This window comes from Oculina patagonica, chromosome 9 (genome assembly GCF_052425735.1).
Source record: "Oculina patagonica isolate OP01 chromosome 9, crgOcupat, whole genome shotgun sequence".
Taxonomy (NCBI): Eukaryota; Metazoa; Cnidaria; class Anthozoa; order Scleractinia; family Oculinidae; genus Oculina; species Oculina patagonica.
Genome location: NC_135766.1, coordinates 20,895,291 through 20,920,757, shown reverse-complemented (window position 1 = coordinate 20,920,757; position 25,467 = coordinate 20,895,291). Strand labels below are relative to the sequence as shown.

General features: G+C 40.3%; 6 protein-coding genes across 7 annotated transcripts in view; 4 read left to right on the top strand and 2 right to left on the bottom strand.

Moving 5' to 3' along the window:
* LOC144666432 (glutathione S-transferase 1-like) overlaps positions 1–3,060 on the bottom strand; it is a 26,146-nt gene extending 23,086 nt beyond the window's left edge. Inside the window, exons 1-3 of the mRNA XM_078527869.1 lie at positions 2,857–3,060; positions 1,165–1,266; positions 348–463 (exon numbers count right to left, since the gene is read on the bottom strand). Coding sequence (XP_078383995.1) covers positions 348–463; positions 1,165–1,266; positions 2,857–2,989 — 351 coding nt within the window. The 5' untranslated portion in view covers positions 2,990–3,060. The remainder of the gene's footprint in view (positions 1–347; positions 464–1,164; positions 1,267–2,856) is intronic.
* An 824-nt stretch (positions 3,061–3,884) lies between these two features.
* LOC144666434 (hematopoietic prostaglandin D synthase-like) lies at positions 3,885–6,398 on the top strand. Its single transcript, XM_078527871.1, has 5 exons — positions 3,885–4,056; positions 4,842–4,943; positions 5,415–5,530; positions 5,810–5,920; positions 6,159–6,398. The coding sequence occupies exons 1-5, from the start codon at positions 3,924–3,926 to the stop codon at positions 6,333–6,335; spliced, it is 639 nt and encodes a 212-aa protein (XP_078383997.1). The 5' UTR covers positions 3,885–3,923; the 3' UTR covers positions 6,336–6,398.
* A 399-nt stretch (positions 6,399–6,797) lies between these two features.
* LOC144666435 (glutathione S-transferase 4-like) lies at positions 6,798–11,145 on the top strand. Of its 2 annotated transcripts, XM_078527872.1 has the most exons (5): positions 6,798–6,970; positions 8,076–8,177; positions 8,401–8,516; positions 9,376–9,486; positions 10,903–11,145. In XM_078527872.1, exons 1-5 carry the CDS (start codon positions 6,841–6,843, stop codon positions 11,077–11,079), a joined length of 636 nt encoding a protein of 211 aa, XP_078383998.1. In that variant the 5' UTR covers positions 6,798–6,840; the 3' UTR covers positions 11,080–11,145. The 2 variants fall into 2 exon arrangements, with proteins under 2 accessions (XP_078383998.1, XP_078383999.1); XM_078527873.1 differs by lacking the exon at positions 8,076–8,177.
* Positions 11,146–11,711: 566 nt separating this feature from the next.
* On the bottom strand, positions 11,712–24,167 carry LOC144666433 (glutathione S-transferase 1-like). Its single transcript, XM_078527870.1, has 5 exons — positions 23,965–24,167; positions 14,702–14,800; positions 12,896–13,011; positions 12,350–12,457; positions 11,712–11,971 (listed from the first exon to the last, which is right to left on the bottom strand). The coding sequence occupies exons 1-5, from the start codon at positions 24,107–24,109 to the stop codon at positions 11,795–11,797; spliced, it is 645 nt and encodes a 214-aa protein (XP_078383996.1). The 5' UTR covers positions 24,110–24,167; the 3' UTR covers positions 11,712–11,794.
* LOC144666451 (uncharacterized) lies at positions 15,756–17,064 on the top strand. The gene is made up of 2 exons (XM_078527893.1): positions 15,756–16,160; positions 16,496–17,064. Exons 1-2 carry the CDS (start codon positions 15,906–15,908, stop codon positions 16,769–16,771), a joined length of 531 nt encoding a protein of 176 aa, XP_078384019.1. The 5' UTR covers positions 15,756–15,905; the 3' UTR covers positions 16,772–17,064.
* LOC144666453 (uncharacterized) lies at positions 21,474–22,900 on the top strand. The gene is made up of 2 exons (XM_078527894.1): positions 21,474–21,793; positions 22,400–22,900. The coding sequence occupies exons 1-2, from the start codon at positions 21,545–21,547 to the stop codon at positions 22,673–22,675; spliced, it is 525 nt and encodes a 174-aa protein (XP_078384020.1). The 5' UTR covers positions 21,474–21,544; the 3' UTR covers positions 22,676–22,900.
* Positions 24,168–25,467: the final 1,300 nt, after the last annotated feature.

The window sequence follows — 25,467 nt, the reverse complement described above, 5'->3', positions numbered from 1 at the left end:
GAACGAACGAACGAACGAACGAAAGGATTAACAAACGAAGCAAATGACGAAAGAAAGAACGAACGAACGAACGAAAGAACGAACGAACAAACGAAGCAAAGGACGAATGAAAGAACGAACGAACGAACGAACGAACGAACACAAAGAGAGAGAAGAAAGAAAGAAAAACGAACAAGAACGAACGAACGAAAGAACGAACGAACAACGAGCAAACGAACGAACAAACGAACGAAACCAAAGAAAGAATAAGTAAATGATACAATGTATAAAAGAATCACGAAAGGTAAAGTAAGTAAACTGTACTCATCTTTCCTACTCAGCAAATTGAAATCTTATGAATAAAGTACCTTTCTAGATTCATCTTTCTCATGGTAAATATTCACCAAACCAGTACGGAGATCTTCAACTCCGTCGGTAATCATGTCAGCCAATGCCTCGTCAAAACTTTCTGCTGGGCTTAAACCTATGAAAAGATGTCGTTTTACGGCGGAAAGGACTTTAATTCGTGATGCTTTGTCGGTGGACTGCCGTTCGTTTGCTTAAAGGGACACTGTCACGGGGATTTTTTTTTTCGGTAAAAATTAAGTCCCTTGTGCACTTTTTTATCTTTTTAAGATTATATATTTTTAGATAAAAGTAAAATTAAAGTAAAATTGTTGTTGAAGGAAGAAGGGAGCCACAATAACTTTTAGGGTTTTTTTTCAGTCCACATGGACAAAACTTGAAGTTGAGATCTAAAGTTCCTGATGGCATCACAAAAATATCACTTCAGTAAACTTGCATGGTGATTTTTAACAAAATTGGACCACTATTCGTAGTTTTCATATGTCTTTAGGTTCTTGCGTTTTTGAAGTGAAACTGGTGACAGTGTCCCTTTAAGCATCAAACCGTTGCTGACTTTGTGGTACTTCTAGCACTAAACATACAGCTATACAAACGCTTGCAAATTTGCGTTTTTTGTTTGTTTGTTTTGTTAAGATCTATCGTTTTCCTTTCACAAAAAAAAAACATCAACCACCGCCTACCCTGGGTACCAGAGGGTTTTTTTTTATTTTATCTTTTTTTGCGGCGCGATAAAGAGCGGCGAAGTAAAATGAATTAGAAAGACAGTTGTTAGTGGTAATATTAAGTTCCCACAACTAACTATACAGAACAGAATCATACCTCCTTGTCTGCATATGTATTTCATAATTGCATTAGACTGGCCAAGTGCATTTCCTTCAGGTGTCACAATAAATGGTATTTGACCGAAAGGAGACCTGCCAGCTGAATGAAATAAACATACACGTGTCAGAAAAGTTCTGAAACAATAATAGTACGATTTCGGTTTTTATCCGTGATTGCGGCTTGTTTTTAGTGACTGGTTTAAAAAAGCAGTACTGCATGGTCTCAACAAATCAGGAGTGAAACCAAAACCAATGGAGATACTCTCGACAGAACTTTCGCACACGCTTTTCCGGAATCCATCTTGTACGTCCATTTTCTTCGAATTTTGATTGGTTTACTTGTTCGCCTGTACTCTTTTGATTGGCCAGAGTAATTACTTTGATGTGGGTTTTCCGACACTCAGTCTATCAAGTAACCTTGAGAACAGTTAACCCACATGGGAACATGGGAAAAAACGTCCGAGGAAACACGTCTACATGCAGTTAGTTAGTCATAGTTAGCCTGCGAGCAGGCTCTCTATTCGCGGGCAACGTAGCCTGTTCCAGGCTCTCGGTTTGTGGGGCTAGGGGCAACGTGAATAGACCTCTTTAGCTTCGTTTGTTTGTTGTCCCATTGTAGACCACGTGATGCTACCCTTGAGAATTATTTCTTTCAAATTCAAACAAATTCACGTGGAAATGAACGAAAAGGGGTGCTTTAAAGTATTAGGGTTTTAGAGGTTGTTTATTTTTTTTTTTTTGGAATGATTAGTTTGTAGTGATTAATTTTTTATTTAAGGGTTTAGTTAGCTTCAATAATAATTTGTAAACACGACAATACTATGCTGCAAAAAAATTATCGTGTATAAATAAAAGCTTTTATTATTATTATTATTATTAATAATTTCCAGAAAGACAAAGGAACAATTCTCTCTCTCTTCCCAACTCCCCCTCCCTCCCCTTTCGACGCCTGCTACGCAGGCTATTGAGAGCGTCGCGTGATCTACAACATAACGTAGCTAACGTAGCTAACGTATTTAAAGAGGTCTATTGAACTCCTCGAGCGCCCAAGTGAATTGAACTCCTCGAGCGGTTTGTTCGCGGGCTCGCTTCGCTCGCCAACTCGCGCCTGCGGCACTCGCGAGATCGCGCCTTCGGCGCTGGAAGAGTTCAATTCACGTTGCCCCCGAATAGAGAGCCTGCTCGCAGGCTAACTCATAGTTACCTAGCCGGTTTGGGAGCAAGCTTGCGTTACTGTTCTTGAGAGAGATTGTTGTGTCATCGTGACAAACAATGAATATATTACAAAAAATCGACCAAACGACGATGGGCCGTTGCCCTACACCCGAATAAATATCTATCTTTATCGCTGTCGTAGATCGATCAAAACATGCAGTTTCACGAATCGTGCCAACCGGAACGTGCTTATTATCCTGTTTAATAGTTGAATGTTGATTATAAGAAATAGTTGGATCTGAATATTTAATTTGGCGATGCTACTTTGAAACATTTGAGTTTGGTCAATAATATAAATACACTGTTTTTCTGTAGTTAAAAACAAACGTAGCACCGACTCAACCAACGATCAAACTCCTTGATTTCTGTTCAGAAAGACTATAAAAATGCCGATCTTTTACACGATAGGTCATGCAACAATAAATTTAGTGTTTGGCATACAAGCTAATTTTACATGCAATAAATTTCTACTCACATGCCTTTTCTGTCGCCCATTCCTCCCTTGTTAAACGAATATCTTCGAATTCTATATTCGCCGCAGCGAAGGCGAGTCGACCTATTTCTCCTCTACCACGAACATCAAAATAATAAAGTTTGTAACCCGACATTTTACCAAAATAAATTCGCTATGAACAGAGAATAGAATATATATACAGTGACTGCTTAGAACCGGATTAGAACGGTAATTGAATTGTCACACAACGCTTACTTGCACTGGCAGCCGTTATTTGCATTCATTGTCACGCGACACTTGGTGAATTCGAGACTAAGGCAGACCGCGCGGCTAGAATCTTTTCTGCGAGTCGGAAACTTCCTTGGCCTCGTGAAAAAAAATCGAGATCTCTTAACGGCGCTACAGAAAAATTCGAGACGGCCAGATCCGTGGAATTTGACCAAAATTAAACAAGACTCGCAAACCATTCAACAGTTAGGTTATCCGCAAAATGCTTGAAATTTCCAACAATTTTGCTCAGATTCCTGCAAAAAGAAGAAAGAAAAAAGAAATAAAAAGAAAAAAACAAACGAAGTGGTTTATTGGTGCAACCCCTCCTGAGAAAAATCCCAGATCCGCCAATTCACGTTTTCCCCAAATACAGAGCCTGCTCGTAGGCTAGCTTCTGTAAAAAGACGCTCAAAAGTTTGTCTAAAAGAATAAAAAAATTCCTTTCATATGTATAAAGAAGAAAAAACCGTTGCTTTTCATTATGAATGTAGATTTTTTTCAATTTTCATGCAATTTCATTGTAACAGAATTATCTAAATAACATTTTGAAACCAAAGTTTGTTGAAGTATAATACAAGGATTTCGCTGAGAAAAAAAAAATGCGTAGTAAAGCTAAGATGACTACATGTTTGCTGGTGAGTTTGTAATGTTCTAATGCTGAATTAAACGATCACTTTATGTTGTCGTTAAATAGCCACCCTTTGACACCCCCCCCCCCCCCCCCCCCCGTTGTCACTTTGCAAAATTCACAAGTTCATGCTTTCCATTCAACAGTAATGCTTTGTGACCAACACATGTGAACTACAGGTTGATGAAAGATGCCTACTTACAAACTTTATTATTTCCATTTCCGGGGTAGAGCAGAGACAATTCGACTTGCTTTTGCTCTGGGAAACATTTCATATGAAGATGTTAGATTAGACTGGGATCAATGGGCCAAAGAGAAAGCTAGTGAGTATGCATGAATTGACTCCTATCCATTCTGACGCCTTACAATTACAGATCCCTGTGTTTTCCTGTCAGTTTGTTGTCAGTATTTTAAATATATTTACCAAGATGACACAAGGAGGGTTGTTGATTCCTCAAGAGATTGAGCACAAAGTTTCTTGACTGTACGGCAGAGTCTGTTCAACAAGATGTTTGATGCCCGTGACAAATAATGGAACACTTAAATTGCATGTAACTCTTGTTGCACAGAATGTCATTTAATTTGTTCTTGCTGTTTGCAGTGCACGAACGATCCATCTTGTAAAGCATTCAGCGATCCCACTGGCTTTTGAGCAGGTTCTGAATCATTCAAATTGTGTAACAACATTCGGCTTTTCGCCTCAAACATCTAAAAGGCTAAAGAATCTGGCTCAGCAAGAAAGAGCGATGAAAGAAAACATTGCGTGTCCACTGATAACGAAATGAGTTTCGCCTGATTGCTTTTCCTAAAAGAGCTTGACTTATAATGTCATATCTGTAGTCTTAAAACAATACTTGGTTGTTATCACATTTATTTAGTTAAATTTATTGGAAGAAAACTACAAACAACCATATGGGAACGCAATTGTGGTGTCCAGTAGAGACTATTTGTCAGAAGTGATTTGTAATCGTTTGTTTTCATTTTGAAACATGCAGTTAAAAAAAAAAGACACTTTAATTCGTCACGTTTTCTTCCACGGCCCATTGCTTTAGTTTGTTCTTCTTGTGCCTTGTGCTTTCTGTCAACTAGTCGCATTTTTCCTTTTCAGCTGGAAGACCCCCATTTGGTCAAATGCCATTTCTTGAGTTGGACGATGGGAAGATCCTCGCTCAGTCAGGTGCCATCTGCAAGTTTGTATGTAGGCTGGCAGGTATGTACACGTTCATGGCTGTAATGGCCTTATGGTTAGTGCGCTGGACTACGACCAGATCCCATTGAGGGGGGGGGGGGGGGGAGGGGGAGTAGAAATATTCCTAGCCGCTTAATGCCAGGATAAGCTCCGGCAGTGTAGGCCGCATGGCTCGTGGCTTCCTTTTTTTTGTACATCCAGGGGGAGTAGAAATAATCCTACTCTCTTAATGCTACGGAAACCGGGATAAACTCTGGTTTGCTGGGCTACGTGGCTCGGACAGCAGACTTCAACTTTTACCAACACTTTGCGTACTCGTATGCGGACCTATTTTTTGGTACGAGTTTTATAACTTGTTGTAGTAATGGACAACCCTTGCGTCACGTAAAATCAATCAGAATGACTATGTCAAAAACACACAGGAAGTCTGTTTTATGGAATCCCTGTGGCTATATTTCCAAAGCCTTTACACTGGGATTCTTGTTTCGACAGGTTTTAGTCCAAGTGATAGTTTGGAAAAGGCTCAAGCTGACATGATCTTTGACGGTGTGGAGGACCTCCGTGCTGGCATGTCTAAATTTTATTTCGAAAAGGACGAAGTTAAAAAGGTAGGAACATGCGACCGTCGTAATCTGCATTCTTCACAAGGTGTCGTGTCAACGTTTTTATTTTTATTTTTAATGTGACACAGTTTTAGACCTCCTTGCACAATTTTGCCTTTTTACAGAAATAAAGAAATTACAATAGGGTGTCATTCCAATTTTCTGTTCTCATATTCATTTATCAGCGACTTTCATTTGCAAGTTTTTGAGTCTGTTTTCTACCTGCTTGAAATCTATAGGATCCTATAATGATTCAAATGATGACAACACCTTGCTTTCTTCCAGGAAGAGCTCAAAAATGATTTTTTCGAGAATACCCTCCCGTTGCAGTTAGAAAACTTTCAAAAACTTCTGGAAACTAACAATGGAGGAAAAGGTTTCTTTGCTGGTGAAAAGGTAGTTATCATAACAGTTGTTTGTGAGCTGTCCAGTCACGTAACTCCTACAGTCTAGTAACGCAATCTTAATAAATACAGTCTCGTAAAGCAATATAAAATCATAACAATTACAGTTCAGTAACGAACTGTTAACACTTACGGGCCAGTAACGCAAAAAGTTCAGACTTATTGCAGCCCTACAACAACATATTTATTTCCTCTTTCGTTTCTTTTTATGTTCGTTTTTTTTTATATAGCTTTCTTACGCCGATGTAAACTTCTTCGACATTTTTAACAGCCTCATGGCTCAGGGAGAACTGAAAGTTCCAGAGCAACTGAGGCCATTCCCCTTGTTGGAGGAACATTACAACCGAGTGATGAATATCCCTGAGATAAAGGCCTGGATCGAGAAACGACCAAAGTCAAGCGTATAAACTGAACAAGAACTATCTTGCAGGGAATACAAATGATTTTAAGGATGGGTTTAATAAAATGTTGTAAAATCATGATTGTTATCGTTTTAGTTTGTGCATGGGTATATTTAACAGGGCGGACGCGAAAAATGGCTAACGCATCCGCAATAGGCCTTATCACGGTTTTCGATGCCATCTTGACCGTTAGGCAATGGGGTTAGAAATTCCAGTGTTTGCATGGGAATCCGACGGCAAATATCTTTTTATCTTTTACTTGCCCCAGAAACACAGGTGCCTCTCATTTGACTCCTGTTCGAGGAAAACTGATCTTCAAAGCAACGTACCCACAATCCACGAACGTACATTTTTGTTCTCCGTGGCTTCTCTCCCCCCCCCCCCTCCCCCCATCCCCACTACCCCCGCTAAAAAGGCACCGGAGGCAGTCTTCCGTTACCACGTGACACTAGTAATTTTCGCCTTGATTACCGGAGTTGCAGTTTAGAGTGAACTTTCAGAACTTTACAAGATGCCTTACAAGTTGTATTATTTCCCTGCTCGCGGTGCAGCAGAGCCCACTCGAATTGGTTTCGCCCTTGGAAACATACCTTACGAAGATGTTCGATTAGACGCTGAACAATGGGCCAAGGAGAAAGCTTGTGAGTATTAAACAAGTTCATCTGCTCTGCAAAGATAAATATTCAAAACGCCACATTATGCAGTTAGAGATGAGTTCAATATCTTACAAATTTATAACGATAAAGAAAATAAATTTGTTTTGTGCAGTGTGCATGGATCTTGAAGGCAAATTTCCCATTCTAACTGAATCTTTTGTTTGCCTAAACTGAGTGAAAAATAAGTGACCATCGCATGTTTTTTTTCTGATCGGGTGGAGGTGCAGAGTTTTGCATGACAAAGCAATAAATATGAGTCAGCAAACGGAAAAGTCACGCAGTTCAGTTAAGAGCTTGCATCTTAGAAGTATTAATATGATATCCATTCCAAATTAAAATACTGTCAAGACAGCGAACAAACATGATTTGTAAGGATCCGTGGATCATTGTCGGCTGGAAACAATGAAGAAAAACGTTCCGTGCCACTTAATGACATGGCGACTAATTAGCTGCAGAAATTTGTGTCGCAAATTCATTCTTATTAATAATCCGTCTCAATCTCCTTGGGGGGGGGGGGGGGGGGGCTTTATGACTTCTGAAATGGCTTTCCTGCGTATAGTTTCGTTATCCACCTGATTTCGACTGCTCCTTTGGTTTAACTCATGACCATTCATCACAAAAGAAACTACATCGTGACACGAACGCGATGTACCATTCGAAAGATTCGACATATTGGAAAACCGGTTAAGAGTGAGGAAATGGGCCAGAATTAAATAAGGGTACAACCACACCCAAAATTTGGCTTCTTCCTTTGAACAGACTTTAGTGTATTTCTACCTTAGTAATCTATTATTTCAGTGTTTCCATTGATTTCATTCATCACAAATGAGACAAGGTGCCGTTACACTACTTTGCCTATCTCAACTTTAGGAACATGTTTTCGGATGGTCGCAACGTCCAGGGATTTATGTTGCTAAAATTTGGCTTTACTGCTTTATTGAGCTCTATTGCTAACAACCGCAATAAAAAGATAAGAAGCCATAACACTTAAAGTGTTATTGCTTCTTTCAAGAGGGTCGCCTCTTTCGGGGGATCGAATGTTATCTTTGTCTCTTCGTCATGTTTACCATCTTTTGACCTTCTATTTTAGCTGGAAGACCACCTTTTGGTGTAATACCTTTTCTGGTGCTAGAAGATGGCAAGATTCTGTCTGAGTCCGGAGCCTTGTGCAGGTTTGCGTGTGGGCTAGCAGTTACGAACTCCCCCCCCCCCCCCCCCCCACTCTGGTGGCTAAAACAATTTTCAGTGTTGGTTTGCGGGTATATTCGTATTAACCTGGCGGATTATGGTCAAGAAATGATGGCGGTTTGCAGTTTGCGGGAGAACAAATTATGGTGGTTTGCGGAATGTTAGACCCCCTATATATAATAGACCCTCCTTATACACAATATTGATAAGGTTGTCCGTTTTTTTAGGTTACTGTCCTAGTGATCTTGTGGAAAAGGCAGAAGCTGATATGATATATGACGCTGTAAATGACCTCCGTCCTGATTTGCTCAAAATGTTCTTCGAGAAGGACAAAACTAAAAAGGTAAGAAGCTAGCCTTTCTGAAGTCAGTTCCGGGCCCTCTCAGTGCATAGGGCCAGTTCCATACGTACAGAGGCGACGAAGCGTTTTGCAACGTGGTGAGGTGGGGGGAGGGGGGGGGAGGGGACTAAGAATGACCCAAAAATACTCGGTTGGTTCTCATATTTGGGGCAACTCTTCCCGTTCTAGCAACTTTTTGTTTTCTGTGCAATTTCTAGATTGAAGATTTCCGACAATCCTTCAGTTGTTCTTTGAAGGCCATACGAACGTTTTCGATCATTTTTCGAACTTTTCCGAAGAGAAATGAAGTTTCCCGAAGACTTTCAAAGAAGTTTCGATGATGGTTGAACTCACTCACGGAGACGGAATAGTTTGAGAAAGCAATTTTACGCTGCGCTCGCGATATTTTCGGCACCAAAAAATGGAGCGGGGGGGGGGGGGGGGGTCTGAGTCTCCCCAAAATTTCGTTTTGGGTGGCTACAGCCCCGCCCTGCTCCACCGCCTTTGACCTGGAACTGGCCCGATGTGCTAGCTTTTCCCGATTTCAGTAGATGAAGCGACTAGGAGTATTTCTACTCCCTCCCTTATCCTGGATGGGATGCTAATTCATCGCGGGGTTTCTCCAGAGGACTCCAGGGTGCTTCAAAGGACGCTCGAGGCCATTCAAACAAAGGAGAGTAAGAGTCCTACGCAGGCATGCAATTTTTACGTCTTTGACCACTGTTAATCCAAACATGTCACTTTGAGTGTTTTGATAACTTTACGTTCCACTTTTATATAAGAGAGAAAATTATAAAATAAAAAATGGAAAATATATAATCCATCTCAGTTCCATGAGGGTTTTCAATTTCTTGCCTTGCAGGAACAGCTGAAGAAGGATTTCTTTGAAAAAACCCTTCCGACAAAATTGGCATTCCTACAAAAACGTTTGGAAGCCAACAAGGGAGGAAAGGGCTTCTTTGCCGGTGACAAGGTAATAATACCACTTCAGTTGTTCATTTGTTCTACAGCAATGTGATTGGATCCTGTTAACTAACCTCCTTACCGACTGACAATTTCTTTACACACATTTTACAGTTATGAGAATTTGATGTTACAGTTAATCAAGTTATCACCCGAAGTTTTTAAACTTCAAAAAAAAAAAGCACTTAAAAAGTAGAAAAAAGCACTTAGGGACGGACCATTATTTTTTTCGAGGGGGGGGGGGGGGATGAAAAATATTGAAAAAAAAATGTTTGCAGGGCCTGGAGAGACAAAATAAATTGTTTGCAAACACGATATGTATAATAAAAAATAGTAAGAATTTCGAAAAAAAATGTTTGCAGAGGTGCATAAACTAAAAAAAAAGTTTGCAGAGGAAAATTTTTCATCCCCCCCCCCCCCTCCAAGAAAATAATGGTCCGTCCCGGGCCCTTAAAAAGTCAAAAAAGCACTTGACTGACTGACTGACTGACTGACTGACTGACTGACTGACTGACTAGCTCACTGGCTATGGCTAACCAGCGGTCTGAGTGACCAACCGACTGGCCGACTGACTGATGGACTGACTGACTGACTGACTGACTGACTGACTGACTGACTGGCTGGATTACGGTCTGGCCGGGTGGCTGACTAACTGACTGACGCTCTGACGGAGGACCGACTGACGAACAGATGGAAAGACGCTAGAAGGGCGGACAAATTTTACCAAACAAGGATGTACATTAATTGACAATTTTATTTCTTACTGGACTTGAAAGTTTTAAGAGACCCTATCTCCTAACGACATCCTCAAATTGTTTGTTATGTTTTTCATTCTCGTCCCATAGCTAGCTTTCTTTTGATCAGCACCAAGAACGGAGAGCCTGGTCAAGTCCAAGTCGGATTTTTTTTAGCACACAGGGAGGGATCATTTCTAATCAGCTTTGAGCGGAATAAACGCGAGCCTTAAGTCTGCCATGACCGGACTTTCAAATCGGACTTCGTCAGAGCAGGCGTTGTGGGCGTTGACCAAAGAGCTTGCTATGGGACGAGGTAGAGTCTGCGTTCAAGCCTAGTTGCCCATCAACCTAGAAGTTATCCAGGTTTCAGTAGCATGAAGCGACTAGGAGTATTTCTACTCCCCCCCCCCCCCCCCCCCCTCCCTTTCCCTGAGTGTGGTGCTAGTCCAGTGCAGGGTACCCCCAGCATTAAATTTTCCGGTGCCCATTTATACACCTGGGCGGAGAGGGGCACTATGAGAGTAAAGTGCCTCGCCCAAGAACTCAACACAATGACCACTACGAGGGCTCCAACCCGGACTGTTCGATCCGGAGTCCAGAGCGCTAACCATTGGCCACCGTGTTTCCCACTCTGGGGACGTGATTGTACTTTTATGTTCAGGTTTTCTTTTTCCCATTCCTTCGTTTAGCTTTCCTACGCCGATGTATTCCTCTTTGATATCCTGAATAGTCGTTTGGCCCAGGGAGAGATGAAAGTTCCTGAAGAACTGAAACCGTTCCCCTTGTTGGTAGAGCATTACAACCGAGTGATGAATGTCCCTGAGATAAAAGCCTGGATCGAGAAACGACCTAAAACGGTCATGTAAACGTCACGAGCGGTCCGCAGATAAAGTTATCACAATTAGATCAATAAATTTGTCTTAAAACTGTGATTTATGTATTTTTTCCAATAGGATAGTATACTCAACATTGAATTTGTACTCGAGATATAAATTGGGATCGATAAATCATACTTCACTTTTATCATCTTCAAGTTGAAATTAACAGGGTAGCATACCTACGTCCACAATCTAACGACAAAGAAAGCGCTTTAAAAATTAGCCTCTAGCATAGCTCATGCTAAACCCGATTTATTGATGTTGTTTTCATACTTTTCGGCAATAAAGAATGAAAAAAAAAAATTGCACACCCGTTTTAAGGGCCTTCTATATCGAGCAAGCAGAGTTGACAGAAAGAAAGAAGTTATTTTTTAACGTTAGCAGAACCTGCCAAATGACGTGAAAAACCCTTTTCACGCATTTCGGCTGAACCACGCCAGCTTTTCCAATCTCGCTGCGAGGGAAAATTCTCTTTTAACATCTTCAAGTTAAAGATAACAGGGCAGCATGCTTTTCCTTGGCGCTTCTCCCCAATTCTCTCTCGGCCGGGGTTGCGACTCAAGCTTAAAGAGTTAAAGACGTCATGTCTGCTATACACAAGGGGAGAAAAGTGGAGATGGTTTGTTCAAAGAACATGGGCTTTTATTTAAGCACTTGCTCTGATACACGTCAAAAGAAAGCACAATGTCACAAGCCATGCAATTTATATGTCTGACTGAGGTCGTTCCTCGATCCACTTCTTGATACTAGGAATCTCCTTGACTCGTTCATAATGCCCCACAAGCAAGGGGAAATCCTTGATCTCTTTGGGAACCTCTGGCTTGCCATTTGCGAAAACGGCGTTTAACAGGTTGAAGACTATAATATCTGCATAAGATAGCTGAAAATGAACAAAGAAATCGATAAGCTAAGAACATGTAGCAAATTGTGCGTTTTGTGTTGACTGTGTTATATATACCTGATTTAATAAAAGTATACCCGTAAAAAATGTAAACCATGAACGACGCGACCCAAATGTTTACTGGGAAGTTGGAAAAATAATCCCTTTTTGTGACAGAATAAACGTTATGATATGACCGGTTGCATAAGTCATGCTCGTAAGGCCACAAAATAAGAAAATATCTTGATTATCAATAAAAGGAATATTACTAAGATTACCAAGGCTGTCTACACAGGATGTCATTCGGTCTTATCGTTCACCGTTTATGCTTTTCACATGGTCAACCATTCAATCAGGTGTATACTAGATTGCTCTCACCTTATCACCAACAAAGTAGCCTTGACCACCATTATTGGCTTTCAGAATGTCCTCAAAGCACTTGAAGAACACCGGTGTAGCGGCCTCTGCCTGCTTCATAAGCTCCGCCTACAACAAAGAATAAACTAGTCAGCAATGTTTCAGAAAGATTTTTTAATCAAATACGTTGAAACGCATGTGTAGCTTCTGCAAAGTGCGATGAACTAGGTAAACGTGACAACTGCGCGTAGCAAAAACTCTATCTGTGACATTTTAAGTTTATTAATCTTCTTCCAATTTCCTAAGAAGAAATCGTTGCCAGGGGAGTCGAAAACGGCCATATTTGATAAACGGACACATTGGAGGGAGAGCTTGCCAGCAAAAATAGCGAATTAATTCGAAGAAAAGCCAACCTTACAGTAAATAACTCCGCTTTTTGCTTTGTTGTCTTCATCCTCAACTTTCCCGCCAAAACTTCGTAAAATGTTTTCTTGTTGTATTCTAATTAAGGAAAGTCCGTAAAATAAATCTCACAATCACGAATCACACTATCGTTGAACAGCTCACCTTCTTTGCTTCATCTTTTTCAAAACGAGGTGGAATAAGTTTCGCGCCAAAATCAGAACAACCGTCCACAACCATGTCTGCTTGAGCCTTCTCTAAATTAGTGGACGGAGTAAGGCCTAGGTAGAGAATTAAAACAGGGATCTACAAAACACTGTTATGTACAAAAACAAGTTAGTTTATCGTTAACAAGAAAAACCTAACAGCCGTGACACTCTTACTTACAAGTAACCACGTAAAAGTGCATGAGATGTGTCTTGTTGGTGAGTACCAAACGAGATCTTATTAAACATTAACACCCGAGAAGTTAAGATGGTTTCCGCCCAACATTCGAGCAATACAAGCAAAACTAAAGTTACCAAAAAGACCTCTTAGCATGGTAACAGTTTAAGTACAGCTAACAAAAACCTGCCAAAAATTTAGCACTCAAGCTGACCCCGCGAGAGAAAAATGGATTTGAAATTGTCAATATTTCAGTTAAAACGGACGTTTCGCGCCAGTTCAAAACAAAATGGCGCGCGTTATAAACATTTTGACAAGGTTTGACTCTAATTTTCTCGAGAATGCTTTAGAATTTAATTACGGGGTCACTAAGACAAATGAATTTCGATAAGATCTTTTAAATAGTATACAATATGTTGCCGTACTATGAGTCGATTTTCGGTACTTAATTTTCGCACTCGTTGCTCAAACTTTCAGGGGAAAAACTGACAGGATTGCCTGGCAACAGTTTCGTCCCCAGAGCCGCTTGTAACTCTTAGCCGGCAGAGCCTGTGCACGAGAAACAAGAAGCTCTGAGGACACATGATTTGATTGGCTAGATTTTAACAAAAGAAACAGCCAATCGAACCGTTTTAAAATCCCTTTGTCATACGAGATTCTAAACGGTTGATTTGATTGGCTTTATTTGAAACTCCCTTTGTTAAAATCTAACCAATCCTATCGTGTGCCTCCAGAGTTACTTGTTGCTCGTGCACAGGCTCCACCGGCTAAGAGAGACAAGCGGCTCTGGAGACAAGAATGGCCTGGTAATGTCTCAGTGAGAGAACAGCGCCGTCATAGGCTAATACAACGATCAATTTACAAAGACTATGAAGGCCAGATATAGATCTCGGTGAGAGTGGGTCCATAGTTTGCGAGATATAAAGAATCGATCTCGCCGAGAACTCGCCGAGATTCATTCACTTCCATGAAATGACTCAAATGCTGTCGATGGGCGTTCGAAGAGGGTTGTAATGGTGGGGGAAGGGAGGAGGGAGGTCCACATGTCAGTAGTCAGTTAAAATTTCATTGCTGTGTTATTCGCCGAAGGGTTCAGTGTGTTATGCTTTAGCATTCTATGAAATGTGAACGAAAACATTCAACATGGCTGTACAAACTACAACTCTGATTTTATTACATGAAATCGAGGCAATACATAGACCGGCGAACACGTGCTCTAAATGGAGATTGGGACTAGGACTTGTATTTCACAACACAGGGGTCCAGGCGCTTAGCACCTCGGCAAGATCTCCGCGTACTTTGCAACGAGATCTTGGTGGTCGAATAACTCAGTTTTTTGCTGCGAATCTAACGAGCCTCATCTTACATATTTACAATTAAGTTGATGATTGTAGATGTGCTAAACATCATGTACCGTCACGAAGACCGTTACCATCCTAGGGGACCCGGGGCAGTTAGTGGGGGGCCAAACGAAGTAACAAACCGGACAGAACTCGTCTCGTCGCTACGATTTCTGCCCGGTTTATTACTTCGTATCGCCCGCCACTAACACTGCCCCTGGGTATCCGAGGATGCTCAAAGACTTACCCACTTCATTGGCCACGAATCTGCAGATAGAAAACGACTGAGCAATTACTTTGCCATCTACTTCAAGTACAGGTAGTTGACCAAATAGAGCTTTACCAGCTAAAAGGAAAAAAAATACATAAATCAGAACTAAATCAACAACATTGAGCTAAAAAAAATACCATAAATTGCAAGGGAATATTGGCGAAAATTAGACGAGGGGACTTCGGGGAAGGGGGGGCAATGGGGGTTAATGGATTGGAGATACTTAGTGAATGGAACACGGAAGTAAGTTGGTGGAGGTGATCAAGTTGGAGGAAAATGAGTAATGGAACATACATGTAGGGATTGGTAGCCGGCGGGGTTGGCGAGGGGGGGGGGGGTATGGAATTAGAAGATTCCGAGTAAAGGGAAAATGTTTACAAGTTAATGAGTTAGAGTAAGGGCAAAAATGGGGAAAAGGGAACGTTAGAATTAATGGGGTGTACAGGAGTAAATGGGGGGGGGGGGGGTGGCACTGGGAAAATAAATGGCACAAGCGAATAAGCGCAAGGGAGGGTGCATTGCTGGAGTAATAGCTAGGGAAGTTGAATAAGGACAGAACTTTCTCTTAATAAGTGAAGTTGCAGCTATAAAGAGATATTTTACATCGAAATCTTGTTGGCGCTGTAAAGGAGCAGTGCTACAGATAATTGCGATTTACTAAATAAAGTTCTTTAATTTTCGAGTTTCTGAAAGGTTTGGTTTAATTTTCAAAATAGGAATGTTAGAAATTCGATTCCTTGAATTTTCCCTCGAACAATATCAAATTTTTATTTTAACTTTTGAATTTAAAAACGTTTTCTCAGTGAAAGTTTAACGGAACGGAATTTTCCTGTTTTGCCCAAACGTGATGTACATTTTTAAAAGGTCATAACGTTATTGTTTTCCTGCACTTCACTCGACGATGACGGCGCCTTTTAAATTACAGCAATTATATTTGATAATTTTATCAATTGTTCATTAATTTCTTTCATCAGACCACGTCATTTCACTTAATGAAAAATAACCCACTTAATGTTGAATACGTAAAGTGACAATGTACTGCATAAATAACAAAAAAGTTCCTGTCTTTGTAATATAAAAGATCGTTTAAACAAAGCGAGGCTTTCAGTGCAGAAAAGCTCTTGGCGCAGTAAAACCCCCTTCGAGCTTTTACATACGCAGTTATTTGCAATATCACAGCATGAAGACGTTCGGTTTTCTCTTGACTTTCTCGCTCGCCATTGTCTTGGTGGATGCCGGCTTTAGCACTGAGGAGCACGTTAAAAGGTTTTTTCGTCCCGAGCACAGAGCACTTCTGCCCGAAATAACCGACCTAACGCTCGAAGATGAATCCGCCGCCGACGTAGCGCCTGTTCCTCAGAACGATGAGTCTACAAAATGCTTGTCTGTCTGCGAGCCGACATGCTCCAAGCTGGAGGTGCCGAGTTATCTAACGGTAAATATTAAATGATATCTTGCTGTTGGTATTTATTTTCCGGGTAACATCATAGAGAGATAGATCTCACTGTAATACGAAAATATAGCTGATTGGAAAATGTTATTACCACGATCTTTGATAGGTTTTAGGTATTGCCACACCTTTTTACAGACTGACTCGGCCAAAAAGAAATATTGATATCATGATGAAAGATTTCATCTCTAACCGTAATTTTTTGAGCCGGTTTTAATTTTGTAAGACAGTTTCAAGATTACAAATTTACGGAATCATGCTTGTGCAAGAAGAATATTGAAAGGATGTTATCTGAAATCTTAATTTTTTTGTTTCAACAGAACAACGCCAGCTTCCACCTATTCGAAGACGCACCCATAAACTGTGTGCTGGCCTCCACAGTGGTTTTCAAAAAGACGCCCATATACCGCTGTCAGTTCCTCTGTCTGTACCTGTTCGACTGTTGCCGAGCGTGCAACGCTAAGTACGCCAAATGCCTCGCACTACTGAGGTATTTCTACGGAGGCCCGTCGTACTGCTACCGAGAGAATTACAAGTGTATGTGCAAATGTCTGGCGAAGCACAATCCACCAGAGAATTACTACCGAGTGCGCTAAAGTGGCTGGCTTAGGCTGTGATTTACGAGATGCGCACCATAAACTTTTTCGTTTGATAAACTGGCTTGAACTTAGGAACATTTTTTTTTTCTTTTTGGCTGTGGTTTGACAGCTTTTAGCTCGCTTCGTTATGTTGTAATAAGCTGACATAATTTTTCCTTTGTATAGTTGCCGAATGCTCTCAGTATATATTCTAAGCTTTTTTAGTGAATTGATGTATAACCTGAAGACTGCAATAAAATTTGTTAACATGGAAATACGAGTTGATTTCATTGCTATACCATACCGGTTGAGTTTCCCTTGAAAATCTATAATCCAGTTCCTTTTTTCCTACAAGGTCTTCAAGACTTCAACATAAAAACTTTGAAACGCAAATGAAAGTAACAAAACCTCCTATAAAGCAAAAAAGGACGGTTCCCTATAAACAATAAATCCGCCATTGACTATTTCAAACTTATCAGTGCTATTTCATCTTAAATTCCTTCTATCTTTGCTTTCCTTTTTGAATTTAGCGTCCGATGATTTTAATCTTTTGCAGAAACTAAGGAATAAAATAACAGTCAGTTTAAATAACGGTCGGGTCTTAATCAAACTAACTTCCGACAAAGCAAACCACAATGCAGTTAGAAAATTTTAGCAGGTCTTCTCCGCTTTAGCTTGTACAACGAAGTAACTTGAATAAAAACCTATTAAAAAAAGAGATGTAATCCGTAATCACAGCTAATAAAAGTCGCCTTTATTTATAATGCATGATTAATTATGTATCCAAGCCTTTTTTCTACCGTGCAAGGATGCAAAAAGTCATAAAACAAACAGAAGGTTGCTAGACAAGTGAAAGGAAAGAAAATCTCTGTATTATTAAAGTTGTAATAGTTAAGCGTTTTTGTCCTGTTGCCAGTGAATTTCATTTTAACCATTTACATCAATATAGAATGCAAAAAGAGTCTTTGCAATAACAAAGTCCTTGAAAAGACCAGCCCATTCACCTTTACGCTAACAGATCACTCTCGAAAGAAACAGGAAAAAATACCATATGGACAAAAGAAGTTTAAATCTATTACACAAAAACATCTTTGTATGTTAAACTTTGGCGTTCGAGAACGTGCCACATGGCACCAAACTCTTGAAAGTAAAATAACACCCTTTAAATATTGACATTTTTCCCTCTTAGGGCCTGATTACATGAGCCGGGCTGGCCCGGTTAGCCGGGCTGGCTCGGTTTGCCGAGATGACTTTCAGCCCGGTATTACATGAGCCCGGTTAGCCGGGCTGGCCCGGTTTGCCGAGACGACTTTCAGCCCGGTTTTAGCATAAATGATCAGAGCACGAATGATCTTAATCACCTTTTTCCGGCAATAAAAAAATTATTTGGTGGTTAATTTTTTGCACTTATGCATCTGGATGGGTTACTTTACCTCTACATCCTATTTAGAAGGAGTTGCATTGATTTTTTCGTCGGATTGTGCTCAGAAGAGAAATTTAATGCTGGCCCGCTTAGCCGGGCTGGCCCGGTGAACGCGATACATGGAAAATTTTCATCCCGGCTAGCCGAGATCCCGGCATCGCGATACCGGGATCTCGGCTAACCGGGCTGGCCCGGTTGTCATGTAATCGCGATGTTGATTTTTGTTGCGTTTAACAGACGTTCCGAGATCTCGGCAAACCGAGCCAGCCCGGCTAGCCGGGCCAGCCCGGCTCATGTAATCAGGCCCTTATATTCGAACTTCCAGTATAGGCGATAATTTTCGTTTAGAGTTAGTTCAGTTAAAGAATTGAAGTTACTGTAATTTGAAATGTAATCTCTTATCTTGGCAGGTTTTCGCTCAGGAAAGTTCGAATTTAACAATAACTCAATGAATACAAATCATCTGACTAGATGTTCGCTTCAATGGATGCGGAAAATTTAACGCATCCTTAACTTTTAATTAAACTAATTAAAGAAAGCCCCGTCCTTGACGAAGTACGCAGGCTGTTTAGAAGCAATATCACCTATACAATAATCATTCTTAAAGGGCCAATATTGTTCAGAACACTCTTGCAAAAAAAAAGGAAAAAATACCATTGTACAGAAATATTTTCTTTTCGCAAAGAAAAAGTCTATAATTATAAACTAATATAATTCTTATGTAAGTCTTATATAAATCTATAATTCTTTCACTTCTATTTGTTGGCATTTTTGCTTCTATCCAACGTATTTTAACAAACACAATCAATGCAAAGATGTAATACTTTACATGTAAAGCGGATTTTTCGTGTACAAATTTTTCTCTGCCGTGCAAGAATATGAAACAAATCGTTTAACACTCTGCTATGCTGATGAAAGGCAAGGGAATCTATCTAATGCGTTTTTTGCTCTTATTTTATTCTATATTGCAAAGAGCTTAATGTATCAGTGCCTTTCATTTTATTTCTTGTTAATCATCGACATTAAAGGGACAGATTGTGTCACGGATTTTAGCCAAAGTTAGATACGGATGGCTCTCTCCTCCGCAGGGGCCTCTTTCGTGTTCCGTACGGGCTGGGAAATGGGGAGAGGTGAAAATTAAGCGCGTTAAAAGTGAAGAAGATTGAAACGGATTGCGATATGGGTTTTTCAAATACTGTTTGGCTGAACAGTTTTTCAAATTAATCTTGTTTCCTTGTAACTTTAAATTTAAACGACCTATAACGCCTGGGAAACATAATTGTTTGTAATGAAGCTAAGGTTTTGTCATTTAGATCCATAGAAATAATTTATTTGCAAACATTAAGTTTCATAGCGAGATTTGGCAAATAACTCAGCTATGACACAGTCCCTTTAATTGGCAAATATAATGCAAAAAAGAGTCACTGCAGTATTAACAAGAACTGCAAGCAGTTTATAATCGTGCGGGTAATGTTTGACCTCCTGACCTCTTTCAGTGCTTTGGCTTAAAGGCACGGTGCCGCACAGTAAAATCTTTAGAAAAGCAGTCACTTGAGAAACACACAAGTCGTGTTTGCGTTAGTCACGGAGTGAACGTGACATGAATTTCCTTTACCACGTCATCTTTTGCTTTTTAAAACCACATGCCTAGCCGGAAAAATGCCTTTTTACGCATGCAAATATTTATTTCGTTCCGAGAGTTCAATAAAATAAACCAAACCAGTTCATTTAAAAGAAAGCCAAATCACGCCAAAATAAAGAGTAGACTAAGGCCATCCCATTGTGTTTCTCCGTTTAGCGTCTTCCGACAAGCTTTTGGTAATTCCCCTGGCGCGATGACGTGTATCCCGTGCTTTGACACATTCTTGCTGAGCTTGCAACTTACGTTTCGATAACGTTTCGATTCTCAAAATACCGTAAACTCAAAACAAAAATTGGGATATCCAGAAAATAGGTCGTCGTTTTGCAATATTTAACACGTTCCGGGTAAATTGTACGACTTGTACTCGCTCCGAGCCAAACGCTTGAGTAACACAACAATAAATAGTTCACACAAAAGAGCGCAGAGTATTCAAACAGAAAATAGATGAATGATTATTTATAGCTACAAGCGAGAGATCGCGTGACATGGGTCTGACGTAGTGGTAGTTTTAAATAGCTTGGACATGTCCAAGCGGTCTTTGTTTTCGCTATGTGATTATATTTTCTTGTAAAATATGGAATGAAACAAAATTATACATTTCAGAGAGCAGAGTGTTCATGTTAAACGCGAGTGATCGGCTGATCGCTATTAAATATTAAATCTTGCGTGACCGTGGACCGTGACAGAAGAGCCGGCTGGGCCGCGTGGGTCTGGATCGATTTACCGACAAAAAAAAAAAAAAAAATTCCGTGCAGATTATGAATCGGGCCCAGGCCCCGCCCGATTAATAACAAAGTCCTTAGAGTCATACACACACAGACAGATGTTTTCGAACTGACGACGGGAAAAATTCCTATGAACAAAAGAGTTTTTATTTTCTACATTGAACTTTGGCTTTCAAGAACGTGTCTTACTGCGTCAAGCCCTTGAAGTAAAATAACACTGATCAATACTTTTAAAATCTGAGATGCTCGTTTCTTGTTAGAGTCACATCTCTAGAAGGCTACTTTGTTTGTATAGCACAGATTCAGTTAAGAAATCTTAATTCACTTACAGTATACGTAATTTGACTTAGACGAAAGGGAAAATCGGTAATTTCAATGTAATCGCTAAAAAGCTAGACTGAAAACTAATGACGCAGCATATATTAATTATCTAATGTTCGCTTCAGTGAATACGAAAAGGGAACACAACTTTTAATTGATATTGTTAAAAGATTTAGAGGACATCAAATATAGAACTATCATTTCTGCAGGGTCAGCCCACTTATATACCGACGCAAACAGTGCATTTTTTAAAAACAGGAAAAATTCCCGTGCACAAAAGATGTTTTCGGGAAACAATAGTACTACAAGTCTACACGATTCTCGCGAAATGTTTAACTTATTTTGCTTCTAAACTAAGTTATAACACTGAAAATTTGTGAAAAGAAAACTGAATTAAGTTTTGTTTTTTCTTGTTTTTTTTTTTTAATCAAAGTCAATACACACGTACGAATGAAGCAATGAATCATGAAATGAGCCAATTAAATTCAAGTTCTACACAAAGGCTAATTAAAACTCTTGAATCAACGAATGAAATGTTAGAAACACATACACGTACAGAAAATTCATTAAAATTCCGCTTTCGTGATATAAAAGCTTTTTATCCACACCCCACTGTTTCAGTGCACAACTGCTTTTTCGGCGAACGACGTTCTCGCTAGCTCAACACGTTCTTTGTCAAGATGAAGTCGTTCCTGTTCAGTCTCTGTTTTTTCGCTGCGGTCATCATGTCCACACACGGTTTTAGTAGCGATCGCCGCGAGGACCTTATGGCTGCGTTGAATGACGAAGTTCCAGCGAACCTGGAAGCACAACTGGAGAACGTTGAAGACAAAAACAACGATAGTGCTGTACACCCAAACCCTCACAACTGCGACTGCGATGGTGTCTGCGATACTCTACACTACGCTCGACTCCCACACGACGTGCGGGTAAGGCCCTATATAACGAATTTTTGATTTTTTCTCTAAACTTGCCATGTCTACAAATTAGCCGAGAAAAAACATCTTTAAATTAAGGGTTAAATGTTGAGCGAAAGCTTTCTGAAAGAAAAACCTTAGATTTGATTTTCTTTATATCATCGGTTTTAGTAGTGTTCTTTTAATTGGTTAGTTTTCTTTTCTATCTGTTTTTGGTGATGCAATTTCCCCAGTACAAGACAATTTTGAGTAGATAAAAGGGAAGGTTTTTTTTATTGGTGTGTGTGTGTGTGGGGGGGGGGGGGGATTGAGGGAGCGGGATGGCTTCTCCTTGCCGGCTCTTAACCCCGGTTGGTATAGTAAGAAGCGATTTAGGGTGTCCGTCACAGCTTAACCCCCACTCCTTCTCCCCCATTCCGACACCACCACCACCCGGGAGATCCGTGAGCGTAAGTGTAAAAATATGTGTCAATTTAATCCAAGGGCAAAACAAAACGGAATGCACTCCGCCATCACTTTAAGTCAGCGTGTCTTTTTTTCTTAATCCACGTATTGCATGGCATAAAGAAGATTAAAAACATAAAAGTGATATTTATTTATTTCTTTTTCTTCGATCAGGACCAGCACAAATACCTCAGCTACGAAAACTTCCCTGTGCTGTGCAGGGATGCGGCCGCCATCTTGCTGCCGCCGGGAGGCAAAGTCCAGAAGAAGTATGTGTGCAAGCAAGTTTTCGACTGCTGCCGCAAGTGCAACTGGCTTTTCTACGTCTGTCTGAAAGTCAGCGGTAATACCTATGGCTTCTGCATGCGCGGTGCTTACAAATGCATGTGCGATTGTATCGACAAGAAGTCCAACAATGAACTGCCCTACAATCCCGCCCCTCGCCATTAATAGAATCACGCGTTCCAAACGCGGTCACGCCGCGGTCGTTTGAAAGTTCGCGAGGCAGTTTAAACGGACTGTAACCGTGTAGATTTTTGTAGACAATTTAATATTGTGAGCTTTTTGAAATGAAATAATTTCGCTTATCTTAGATGACAGCCTAGTATTAAATGTAATAAGATCGTGATTGAAAGTTGTGTCGAATTCAAGCAAATAAACATGTTTTAAAACTGGCTTCTGTTGTCAGAGTTTATAAAAATCGATCTAACGTTATAAAGGGGTGTCGAATGGTAAATGCGAGACTTCAGTTGCGAGACTGATATATTTTCTGCGAGCCTGAGACCTTTTTAGCTTTGCAAAAGAAATCGAGACTCCGAGAAGGCGTTAAAGAAAAATTCGAGACGACGAGGCCCCTAAAATTTGGCTAGAATTTTGGGAGACACACATTTGTTGAAGGAACTTCTTATAGCAGTTTATAAAAATCGATCTAACGTTGTAAAGGGTGGTCGAATGGTAAATGCGAGACTTTGCGAGACGCTGTGACTGATGTATTTTCTGCGAGCCCGAGACCTTTTTAACCTTGCAAAAGAAATCGAGACTCCGAGAAGGCGTCAAAAAAAAAAAAAAATCGAGACAACGAGACCCCTTAAATTTAACTAAAATTTTGCGAGCCACGCATTTTTTGAAGGACCTTCTTAGCGCATAACGCGATCCAGAAAACCCATTCTCTTTTGTAAAGACGCAACTTCCCCCCCCCCCTCCCCTCTCCCCCTACCCCCCTTTTCGGTCCTTAATTACATCCTCTTGAACAAATACAAAGCCCGAAAGTTTGCTGTTTGTGACAGGTAGTCAAGAATGACTCGGCAAAATGAAAGGAATTGATTTTCATATAACAATCAAGATTTCAGGGATTTTGTAATTTTACCCCCACACTCCGGCCAACCGTATGTGAAATCTAGCTCTTTCAATCCCTTTCTTAAATAAATGTTGGCAACACTGTGGAATCGAAGTTAAAAAAGTTAAAGATAGTCGAAAGACACAACGTTTGAGCATAATTTATAAAGGTCACGCCAGGTGGTCTTAGCTTGCGACTCAATTTATCAGCAGACAGAGCAGATATGCCGCTCGCGTTTGAAATATAGAAATGAAACCTCTGACATACCAGTAATTACAGCTAGTTTGAAAGAAATAGGGTAACATTTCGCTTTATTAAAACGGCGGAAAGTTAAACGCGCGAATTTTGTACCGCGGCGCCCTTAAAGAAAATCAATTAACATGCACAAAAGGTGTGTACTCACAAGCTTGCATGCTCTCTTTCATTGCACCCCATTCTTCGAATGTTAAACGACGGTCTTCAAACTCTACACCAGCTACTTTGAACACCATGCGAGTTGGCTCTGCTCTGCCTCGAAGGTTGAAGTAAGTGAGGACGTATTTGGGCATGTTAAATACTTATTTTTTTTACAGAGCAAATTATTTTTGCGTCGGTTAAGTCAAGCGAGGTCAACAACTGTTTCACGCATGTGCGAAGCAATGTCATGTCACGCAATATTAAAAGTCATATTATTTGTGTAATTACATCAAATTACGAAATCAAAGCGAGGAAATTTCAGGCACAACCTTTAAAATGATTGCAGAAAGGTTATTGTTTTTAGTTTCATACACTGTTTAAGTTTTCAAAAAGTCATCCCTCCGTCAGGAGGGACAACGGTAAAACTCTTTTTGATGATGGATAGGCCCTTATTGTGCTAGCATAATTTTTGGCATAATTTGTTATAACGAGCATAATTTTTGCACTTTTTATTACTGCTAGCAAAATAGGCATATTTTTTGTATTTTTGAAGGGAGCATTACCAAAGTCATAACTTGCACGGTCTCTAAGATTGATTACTTTAAGTTCTACACTCTTTTTATTTTATAAGAATCTAGTTTCTAAGAATATCGAGGCTGAAATTTGCGAATTATTAAGAATACTTTAAGAATAAACAGGAAGCTTAGATTTTGAAAAGAATATAGTTTTTAGTCGAAACAAAATCAGGTAATTTTCATTTCCGTCACTTTGTCTCTGTGAGGAATGCTTAATTTAAAGCCAAAACGGCCAGGCTGCAACGAAAAGCAATGGTACACGTGCACAATGTAAACACGATACAGATCTGGACACCAAACACTTGTAATTGATTACCCAATACTTGCTAAAACGGAAATGTCAAACAGTATTTTTTAAGAATGTTCATAAGAATATTTTCAGCCTACAATCGGCAGAAAAATAAGAATATTCAGCCTGGGTCGGAAAAACTGTATTCTTATATAAAAAAAGAATGTATGTATGGTTCAGTCTATTTTCATTCGTCCGGGGGCGGGTGTGGTTACCGCTGTGTTCACCGAAGGGCTCCTAGTATCTGGACCAGTTTAAAACGACTTTAAATATTTCGGTGAATAAAGTTACTGTTTGTAATTACTTGGTACATTATATATCGAGAGGCGTGACTCTTTCTCTCGTCTCCTCTCGCAAGAGGCGCTAAAAAGCTTCAAATATACTGGTCAGTTTTCGAATGTTCTTGATAACAGTTGAAATGTGTAGACAAGTGGGAAGTTCCAAAGGCACAATACGAGACTTCTGTCAAAATGGAAAAACAGTGAAAAAATAAATAAACGAACGAACGAACGAACGAACGAACGAACGAACGACCGACCGACCGACCGACCGACCGACCGACCGACCGACCGACCGACCGACCGACCGACCGACCGATTGACCGACCGACCGACCGACCGACCGACCGACCGACCGAGCTAGGGAG

What these genes read in the sequence shown, in the direction of transcription:
- LOC144666434 (XM_078527871.1), top strand. Translation starts at nt 3,924, where the DNA reads ATGCCTACTTACAAACTTTATTATTTCCATTTCCGGGGTAGAGCAGAG. An exon ending in GTTTGTATGTAGGCTGGCAG is followed by an intron (nt 4,944 to 5,414) that starts GTATGTACACGT and finishes TTGTTTCGACAG; the next exon opens with GTTTTAGTCCAAGTGATAGT. An exon ending in AAAAGGACGAAGTTAAAAAG is followed by an intron (nt 5,531 to 5,809) that starts GTAGGAACATGC and finishes GCTTTCTTCCAG; the next exon opens with GAAGAGCTCAAAAATGATTT.
- LOC144666435 (XM_078527872.1), top strand. Translation starts at nt 6,841, where the DNA reads ATGCCTTACAAGTTGTATTATTTCCCTGCTCGCGGTGCAGCAGAGCCC. An exon ending in GTTTGCGTGTGGGCTAGCAG is followed by an intron (nt 8,178 to 8,400) that starts TTACGAACTCCC and finishes CCGTTTTTTTAG; the next exon opens with GTTACTGTCCTAGTGATCTT. An exon ending in AGAAGGACAAAACTAAAAAG is followed by an intron (nt 8,517 to 9,375) that starts GTAAGAAGCTAG and finishes CTTGCCTTGCAG; the next exon opens with GAACAGCTGAAGAAGGATTT.
- LOC144666451 (XM_078527893.1), top strand. Translation starts at nt 15,906, where the DNA reads ATGAAGACGTTCGGTTTTCTCTTGACTTTCTCGCTCGCCATTGTCTTG. An exon ending in AGGTGCCGAGTTATCTAACG is followed by an intron (nt 16,161 to 16,495) that starts GTAAATATTAAA and finishes TTGTTTCAACAG; the next exon opens with AACAACGCCAGCTTCCACCT.
- LOC144666453 (XM_078527894.1), top strand. Translation starts at nt 21,545, where the DNA reads ATGAAGTCGTTCCTGTTCAGTCTCTGTTTTTTCGCTGCGGTCATCATG. An exon ending in GACTCCCACACGACGTGCGG is followed by an intron (nt 21,794 to 22,399) that starts GTAAGGCCCTAT and finishes TTCTTCGATCAG; the next exon opens with GACCAGCACAAATACCTCAG.
- LOC144666433 (XM_078527870.1), bottom strand. Translation starts at nt 24,109, where the DNA reads ATGCCCAAATACGTCCTCACTTACTTCAACCTTCGAGGCAGAGCAGAG. An exon ending in ATTCGTGGCCAATGAAGTGG is followed by an intron (nt 13,012 to 14,701) that starts GTAAGTCTTTGA and finishes TTCTCTACCTAG; the next exon opens with GCCTTACTCCGTCCACTAAT. An exon ending in GCTACTTTGTTGGTGATAAG is followed by an intron (nt 11,972 to 12,349) that starts GTGAGAGCAATC and finishes GTTCATTTTCAG; the next exon opens with CTATCTTATGCAGATATTAT.